Raw genomic sequence first — 9,143 nt, forward strand, 5'->3', positions numbered from 1 at the left:
TGTGTTCAGTGCAGAGAAATAGGACTTTACATCAGTAATGTTTATTGAGTAGAGGTACTAGACCAACCAAATTTTTTGAATAGCTTCTTCAGTGAGGTATCATTTAAACCCAGATCCATTAACATTTTTAAAATTTTACTTTATCATATTTAAACAAAAAGGAGAGCAAAAAGGAAAAAGCTAATTTTTCTGTCTGTGGTTTGTATAGCTTGGGCTTCATTCATTCACAGTATTGAAGATTACCTCATTTCCTTTTCAGATTCTGGAAAGAGACACTGTGGTTTTGGGAATAACCGTCTGAACATTAAACCAGTTATTCGCAGCAAGAATAGAACAATGATCTGAATAAGAAAATCTCGAATTCCCACAGAGAATTAAGCAATTTAATCATACTGTAGATTTTTTTTTTTTTTTCAGATCAACGGTGTTAAAACAGATTCTTAAAAGAGGCAACTTATGGAGAAAACCAGAGACTGGGACCACAGGGGCAGAGATTCAAGTCCTCGTTCAATCATTTCCCAGCTATGTCGTCATGAGCATGTTATTTACCCCTTCAGAATTGTTTCCAATTGTATAACATGAGGATCAAAATGCCTACCACTCAGGACTAATTTGAGGATTTCATGAGGTGATATTAATAAATCAACTGGCACACAGTAGAAAAATAGCAAGTGACAACTTATGTTGTTATCCCCGTCATCATCATGACCATCATCAACTTCTTTACCCCCCATTTCCTGGTAGGCGTGGGGATACTAGCCACATCATGTAAGTCAAAGCGAGAAGAAAATGAGTTGATGCATTTGACACTGCTTACACATAACTGGCTTTCAGTACATTCATTCATTGAATAAATATTGCATGCTAAAGAGTGTGAGGAACTGCTCCATCAGTGTAAAGATCAGCAAATATCCCTACCCTGGTGATACTTACATTTTAGAAGAAGGAGATAGAAAATAAATGATAAACACAATAAATAAAGTAGCATATTAGAAGATGATAAGCACTATGGAAAAAAATAAAAAAATACGGTAGAGTAAATGAGATCAGGAGAAGCAGGTCAAGGTTAGCCCCACTAAAAATAAACATTTGTGTGTTAGGGGGAGAACAAAGGTTGTTAAAGGTATTCCCAAGAGCAGTAAACAGTATTGCTCTCACCTTCTTTAGAGTTACTATAGTAGCGCTAAAGCAAAAAAACACATTTATTTTATAAAAAGCACCGAATTCTAGGAACCATCCTTGCCCTCACCCACCACGATTCCCTTCATGACCCTGATCCCGTCTTCCAGCAGCAGAGCATACGCAGTGGTCTTCCCTCGAAGGTACACAAACCAGTGGTGTTCCCTGACAATCTACTAAGGAGTCTGGAAGTGCTCTGGCAAATTTAGAGAAAAAAGTGATGGAACAAATTTTTAATACACAACTGACAGAAATTTTGCCATATTCTTTTTTTCAAATGTTCCAACAAGGTGCATATACACTATAAGGGCTGCACATGTCATGTCACTCCTACTAACAATCAATCAACTGAGACCCATTTTTTTCTCATGAATATGTTCTTATATTTATGTGCTACTACTTACCTATGTTAAATATAATTTTTTTTACAGCTTGTTGTACTTTAGTGTGTAATACTTAACTCAAGGTACAAGATAATTGCATTTAACATTGTTATAAATAAAAGAGACATCAGATCAATCATTAACGGCTCCAGAGTGAACAGCATCTTCATAACTTCCATGTTTATCATCTTTACTTTCTGGATGTAATTTAGTGAGATCATCAACTCAAAGAATGGTAATTGCAGCTTCTGTTACAAACTTCAAACTCTTAACTTTAACTATGGTTGATTCAAACACCCCTGCTTGTTTGTTGTCTCGAGGTTTACCATTGCTCAAATCAAGACCAATTCATTTAGATTTTTACGTTCTGGGTTAACCTGAGCCTCATTATGAAAAACTCTTAATTTTGCAACCAGATCTGTGGAGTCCTGGGCAGCATTAACTGCTAGTGTATTGGGAATAACAAGAAGTGATCTTGCAAACTCTGCAATAGCAAGCTGTTCCTGAGACCCCATGCTGGTTGCATAGTTTTCAAGGTATATGGAAAGGATTGCTTCTACAGCACCTCCACCAGGAACCACAGATTTTGACTCCAAAACTCTCTTCACTACACAAAGTGTATCATGTAAAGAGCACTCCATCTCATCACACATGAAATCATTTGCCCCACGTAAGATAATCGATGCAGATGTATGAGCCTTGGTGTTTTTGATTAAGATCAGCTCATCATCACAAATTCTCTCCTGTACCACTTCTTCTGCCTGTCCTAACACTGCAGCTTCAAAAGTTTCTTCACCTTCCAGATTGGCCAGGGTTGACAGAATAGTTGCTCCAGAAGCTTTCGTAATGCGTTTAAGGTCCCTTTTTAAAACTCTTCTAACTGCCATAGCACCAGCCTCCACAAAATACTTCAGACACGTATCATCAATTCCACCAATGGTTAGAATAAAATTGGCACCAGTCGCCAGGATCTTCTGAATTCTCTCCTTGGTGATATCTGATTCTCTCTGTCTAATTTGGTCCAGTTTTTCGGGGTCTGTAATGACTACCTGTACACCAAGTTTTGTTTTTGTTTTTTGCAGGCTGAAGTCAAGGCAGGCAATTTTTGCATTTAGATTCTCTTGGGCATGCCCTGGGATCCCACCACACAGTTGAGTGCATAGCCACTGATGAGCATACTCTCCGTTTGACTTCTCCCATGGATTTTCAAAATATTAACAGAATTGACTGGATAGCGTGGCTGGCCTCTTGTGTCTGTGCATTTAATAGCAAGTACAGCATCTACTACCATGTTAGCAAAGAAATCACCATTTATTCCAATGATTTTGGAAGACATGGATGTCTTAGCAGCATTAAGCAGGCAATCTCTTCCCAGTTCGTCTCTGTTAACAATTAGGTTTTCATTGATATAACGCACTGCTTCCTTGCAAGCAAGTCGATAGCCACTAATAACTGATGTGGGATGAATTTTCTGTCTGACTAATTCATCTGCATTTTTTAGGAGTTTTGCGGCAATAATAACCACTGACGTAGTTCCATCTCCAACTTCTTTGTCTTGCAGATCAGCCAGCTCACAAAGAACTTTAGCTGCAGGATGTTCAACTTCCAGTAACTTCAGGATGGTTGCACCATCGTTAGTAATGGTTACATCACCAATATCATCCACAAGCATTTTATCCAAGCCAACTGGACCAAGAGAACTTTTTACAATATTGGCAATGGAAGCTGCAGCCATAATAGGAGTCTAAATGGGGCGGACACTGTGGCTCACATCTGTAATCCCAACACTGAGATGCCGAGGCAGGAGGATAGCTTGATGCCAGGAGTTCGAGATCACTTTGGGCAACACAGCCAAACCTATTTCATTCCGGTAGCGGATCGCTTCCCCAGTGCTGCGGTCACCGTACACGGACAAAGCCCCTCCATCTTCGCGGCAATGATACACGTCGAATTCTGCTCACACCGCCAGCAACCAGTATCGCGGCCCCTGGCCGACCATAGCAGTGGCTGTGACGGCCTGGAGCGCACCCGAGCGATGCCCCAGGAGCTGCTGGGTAACACCGCCCTAGCGGCTTCCCAGCTGCCCCGGCCCGAAATATAAATTTTTATTATTTCTATTCTGCTGCCTTATATCCCAATTCACAAAAATGGGTATATAGTTCAAATCTGGTTTTAGTGTATAGTGCTGAAATCAGCATTATAAATTATATACTCAAAATAACTGGAAGCATAAATAGTAAACAGGACTCTAGTACTAATTTTTTAAGTAAATCTGCATTTGCTGGGATAAGTGACTCTGTGGGTAAAATGATTTTTCCCATGCAGCTAAAAGTGGAAAGTATAAACAGGAAGTAGGACAATGAATCCTTTATCCAAACAATGAATTTTATTGGGTTCTTGATGCATTTATCTCTGGCCCTAATGATATCAATTATTATGAAATTTTACCAACTAGTGGCAGGAGGTCATCAAAACTTTTCCAACAATCTCCAAACACCAGTGAATTGTTTCCATAACAAGGGCAAATAATGCCTTCCAGGAAGAAAGCATTATTTTAACCCTAAAGACAGAGAAAAGAAAAAACTATAAGAAATATTATTCAAAGTTGCAACCCTCTTAGCAAAAAATAGGTGCAGGTCACACTATAGCTAAAAAGGTTAATAACAGCCACAACATTAGTCATGATGTTGTATGCGGAGAAAAAGCAGAGCGAGTCATTGACACAATTCCTGTAATGTTAGGGGCACCCAGCAGCAATTATTATTACGTGAACAAGCTAGTAGAGATTTTGTGTTACGCCTGTAATCCCAGCACTTTGGGAGGCCGAGGCAGGTGGATCACTTGAGCACAGGAGTTCGAGACCAGCCTGGCCAACATGGCGAAACCCCGTCTCTACTAAAAAATACAAAAACTAGCCAGGCGTGGTGGCACATGCTTGTAATCCCAGTTTCTTGGGAGGTTGAGGTACGAGAATTGCTCGAACCTGGGAGATGAGGTTGCAGTGAGCCATGATGATCATGCTGCTGCACTGCAGCCTGGACAACACAGCAAGACTCTGTCTCCGAAAAAAAAAGAATTTATCATCAGAAGGGTAGCAAAACTTAAAGATTTGGAAAATTCTCACCTGGTCGTGTAAAGAATGAAAAGGTGTATTAGGAAGAGAACACTAGGGTATGGCCAGGTCACCGTTTGATAAGGATATTAGCATAGATGGACAGAAGTCAAATGTTATTCATCAAGACAAGGCAAGAAGGATCCCAGGGGTATTTCAGAGATCTTCAAGGCTGCCACTTGCATCACAGGCCCAGAGTGCCCATAGGCCTCAAGGACCTTTAGAGCAGAACAGTGGCAAATGAGGGGTTTGTGGGACCTTGGGGCTCATGCCCAGGGCTACCTCAAGTCTCTGTTCCCCACATTCTGGTGCAGTGCTCTTCAACTGCCCTAGCTGTGGCTCAAGTGGGCCCAGAGGTGGCTTAGACCACTGCTCTAGAAGGCACAAGTGGTAAACATTGGCAGTGTCTGTGCATGTCAATTCTTAAAAGTGCACAGAGTGTAAGAGCTATAGAGGCACAGCTACCTCCACCTAGATTTCAAAGGATGCCTCAGAAAGCCTCAAGGCCCAGACAGAGAACAGCTACCACAGAAATCCCACAACCAAGGCAATGCCCAATAGAGTTGTGGGGTCAGAGCCACTGCAGAGAGCCCTCATTAAGGCAATGCCTAGTAGAGCCATGGGAGTGGGGCCACAGCAGAGAGTCCCCACTAGGTCAATGTCCAGAGAGCCATGGGGTTGGGACCACTACAGAGAGCCCCCAGTGGGGTAATGCATACTGGGATCAGGGCTGCCCCTGAGACCTGTAGAGCCATCAGCATGCAACATCAGCCTGAGAGAGCTGCAGGCATCTGACTCCAACTCCAAGAGCAGCTATGTGGGCTGCACCCTGTGAAGTCACGGGGATGGACCTGCCTGAAGCCTTGGGAGCCCATCCCCACTCGAGTGTGTCCAGAAGGCAGGATATGGAGTCAATTATTGTTCTCAAGCCTCAAGATTTAATGTTGTTTGTCTTATGGGGTTTTGAACTTTTTGGGGGCCTATTACTCCTCCCTTCTTTCCTATTTCTTCCTTTGGGAATGGAAATGTCTGTCTGTCTTGTATTTTGGAGACACCTAACTTGATTGAGTTCACAGGTTTACCGCTGGAAAGCAATTTGCCTCAGGATGAAATACACCTTTGATTCTCAGCCATGTTTGACATTGATGATACTTAGATGAGGCTCTGAACTTAAGACTTTTGAGTTGGCGCTGGAATGAGTTAAGACATGTGGGCTATCAGGATGGAATGAAGGTATTTTGTATGTGAGAAGGACATGAATTTTGGAGAACCAGCAATGAAATGCTGTGATTTGTATGTTTGTGTTCCCTTCAAAATTCATGTTGAAACTGAATCCCCAATGCAACAGTATTAAGAGAACATTTAGGAGGTGATTAGGCAATGAGGGCTCTCCCATCTTGGATGGGACTAATAATAAAAGGGCTGGAGGGAATGGCCAATCTTTTCCCCATATGAGGACACAGCATTCAAGGTACCATCTTGGAAGGAGAGCAGCCCTCACCAGACACTGAACTTGCCAGCACCTTGATCTTCAACTTCCCAGCCTCCAGAACCGTAAGAAATAAATTTCTATTATTTATAAGCTACCCAGTCATAGGTATTTTGTTATAGAAGCAAAGATGCATTAAGGCAGGGGGAACATGCTAATGTTTTTGAAAGACAGGTTAAGAGATTCTTTCCTGAAATTGATAGTCAGTTGAGATCATTGCTGTGTTTTCAAGTGCCTCAGTCAGCTGTATGTTCAGAGTCCTAACTAGCCTGAAATTATCCCTCAGGACTAGAATATCAGGTTTTTAGAGCTGAGGAGAAGATATTTTTAAATTTGTAATTGAAATATGGTAGAAAATTGTTCATTAACCATTAACTTTATTCACATATCAAGAAAAGAAACCTATTTCATATTACTGAGCATATTTTAAAGCCATAAAACACCTATTCTCATGCTAAAAAATGATTTTCAGAATTGAATGAAAGTGAAGGATGGATTAGAAAACCATTCAGAGTCCAGTTTTTGAGAGTGATGTGCTTTACAATTGGACATTCTGAGATTCTAATGGTTGCATGATACTTGACAATTTACTGAACTTCTCTAAGTCTGTTTTCTCTTTTGTAAAGTGAAGAAAATAACACCTTTCACATTGGCTCAAAAAAAGATTAAACAAGAGAAAACATGTAGAATTCTTGACACGTTGCCTGGCATGTAGTAAGCACTCAATAAATGCTATATATAATAAATAGCTATATATTAGTTTCCCTTTCGAAAGCTGGAGATAGTATTACTGACATCAAAACGGTGGTACACCTGTTCTGTACCAATCTCCAATTGCTTTTCTTTTTGCCTTCCAGAAAGCCTGGAAGAGAGCACCTTTTATGCACGTTATGTATGTTTGTGTCGATGTACTTTGCATGTATTTTTGACACAGTGGCCCATGTACAAGGTATAGAATTCAAACAGATTTTATACAGTAGCATTTCTGAAAGTATAGTCCAGGGCCCTTACAGGGTTCCCAAGACCCTTTCCATGGGTCCACAAGATGAAAGTATGTCCATAATAAGGCTAAGATGCTATTTGCCTTTTTCACTCTAATTCTCTCAAAATCGCACAATAATGTTCTTCAGAGGCACCATGGTGTGCGATATCACAAAGCACTGGGTGCAGCAGCAAACACGAGGATCCAGCTGTCTCTCCTAATCCAGACATTAGAGAGATTTATAAAAATATCAAACAATACCACTCTTTTCACTAGTATTTGTTTTACAAAATATAGTTATTTTTCATGTAAAATGTTATGTTAACAAATAATGGGTTTATTATTGCTATTTTTAATGAATCTGTAAATACATATTTTTCAGATTTCTGTGTTAATTTCTAATACACTATTGATAGGAATTTTACTCACATAAACAAAAATTCTTGGGGCTCTGTAGTGACTCTTAAGAGTTAAAGGAGCCCTGAAACTAAAAAGTTTCAGAACTACTGATATATAATGAGAAATAAGCCTCTCTCCCATTCTTAACTGTCCCCTAGGCATACAGTTTCCCTCTTTAGAGGCAACCATTGTTACCAGTTTCCTGTATGTTATATGCATATATAATTATGTGCATTACATATTTTTTTCTTTTTACAAATGGTAGTGTATTATGTACACTAACTGAGAATTTTAAAATAGGAAAAACTGAAGTTGTCATCATTTAATTACACTTGCCAACTCTTCCTTTTGCTATACACTCTTGAAAACAGACTGCCTATTTTCCCTTCCAGATATTACTGAGGTGCTCGGGACACCCACATTTCTTTAGATATCTGTCGGCCAATGACAGGGTAAGAGAAATCAATATCGATTGTCTTCTCCGCACTGCTGTTACAGAGGTCTCCAGCGCCTTCTTTCTCCTGTGCAAAATGGCAACTCTTAAGGAAAAACTCATTGCACCAGTTGCGGAAGAGGAGACAACAGTCCCAAACAATAAGATCACCGTAGTGGGTGTTGGACAAGTTGGTATGGCGTGTGCTATCAGCATTCTGGGAAAGTCTCTGGCTGATGAACTTGCTCTTGTGGATGTTTTGGAAGATAAGCTTAAAGGAGAAATGATGGATCTGCAGCATGGGAGCTTATTTCTTCAGACGCCTAAAATTGTGGCAGATAAAGATTATTCTGTGACTGCCAATTCTAAGATAGTAGTGGTAACTGCAGGAGTCCGTCAGCAAGAAGGGGAGAGTCGGCTCAATCTGGTGCAGAGAAATGTTAATGTCTTCAAATTCATTATTCCTCAGATTGTCAAGTACAGTCCTGATTGCATCATAATTGTGGTTTCCAACCCAGTGGACATTCTTACATATGTTACCTGGAAACTAAGTGGATTACCCAAACACCGCGTGATTGGAAGTGGATGTAATCTGGATTCTGCTAGATTTCGCTACCTTATGGCTGAAAAACTTGGCATTCATCCCAGCAGCTGCCATGGATGGATTTTGGGGGAACATGGCGACTCAAGTGTGGCTGTGTGGAGTGGTGTGAATGTGGCAGGTGTTTCTCTCCAGGAGTTGAATCCAGAAATGGGAACTGACAATGATAGTGAAAATTGGAAGGAAGTGCATAAGATGGTGGTTGAAAGTGCCTATGAAGTCATCAAGCTAAAAGGATATACCAACTGGGCTATTGGATTAAGTGTGGCTGATCTTACTGAATCCATGTTGAAAAATCTATCCAGGATTCATCCCGTGTCAACAATGGTAAAGGGGATGTATGGCATCGAGAATGAAGTCTTCCTGAGCCTTCCGTGTATCCTCAATGCCCGAGGATTAACCAGCGTTATCAACCAGAAGCTAAAGGATGATGAAGTTGCTCAGCTCAAGAAAAGCGCAGATACTCTGTGGGACATCCAGAAGGACCTAAAAGACCTGTGACTACTGGGCTCTAGGCTATAGAAATTTAAAAACTACAATGTTATTAACTCTGAGCCTTTAGTTT

At 40.7% G+C, this 9,143-nt stretch overlaps 1 protein-coding gene and 1 pseudogene across 2 annotated transcripts in view; one reads left to right on the forward strand and one right to left on the reverse strand.

The window, feature by feature from the left end:
- Nucleotides 1-1,598: 1,598 nt before the first annotated feature.
- On the reverse strand, nucleotides 1,599-6,715 carry LOC105526451 (annotated as a pseudogene). Its single transcript, XR_001004086.1, has 3 exons — nucleotides 6,706-6,715; nucleotides 3,412-3,488; nucleotides 1,599-3,306 (listed from the first exon to the last, which is right to left on the reverse strand). The product of XR_001004086.1 is annotated as a T-complex protein 1 subunit alpha pseudogene (transcript).
- Nucleotides 6,716-8,020: 1,305 nt separating this feature from the next.
- The window catches only part of LOC105526359 (L-lactate dehydrogenase B chain-like), a 7,016-nt gene continuing 5,893 nt past the window's right edge, over nucleotides 8,021-9,143 (forward strand). Inside the window, exon 1 of the mRNA XM_011962330.1 lies at nucleotides 8,021-9,139. Within this exon, the coding sequence (XP_011817720.1) occupies nucleotides 8,075-9,079 (1,005 nt within the window). The 5' untranslated portion in view covers nucleotides 8,021-8,074 and the 3' untranslated portion in view covers nucleotides 9,080-9,139. The remainder of the gene's footprint in view (nucleotides 9,140-9,143) is intronic.

The sequence above is a fragment of the Colobus angolensis genome, unplaced genomic scaffold (genome assembly GCF_000951035.1).
Source record: "Colobus angolensis palliatus isolate OR3802 unplaced genomic scaffold, Cang.pa_1.0 Scaffold59, whole genome shotgun sequence".
Classification (NCBI taxonomy): Eukaryota; Metazoa; Chordata; class Mammalia; order Primates; family Cercopithecidae; genus Colobus; species Colobus angolensis.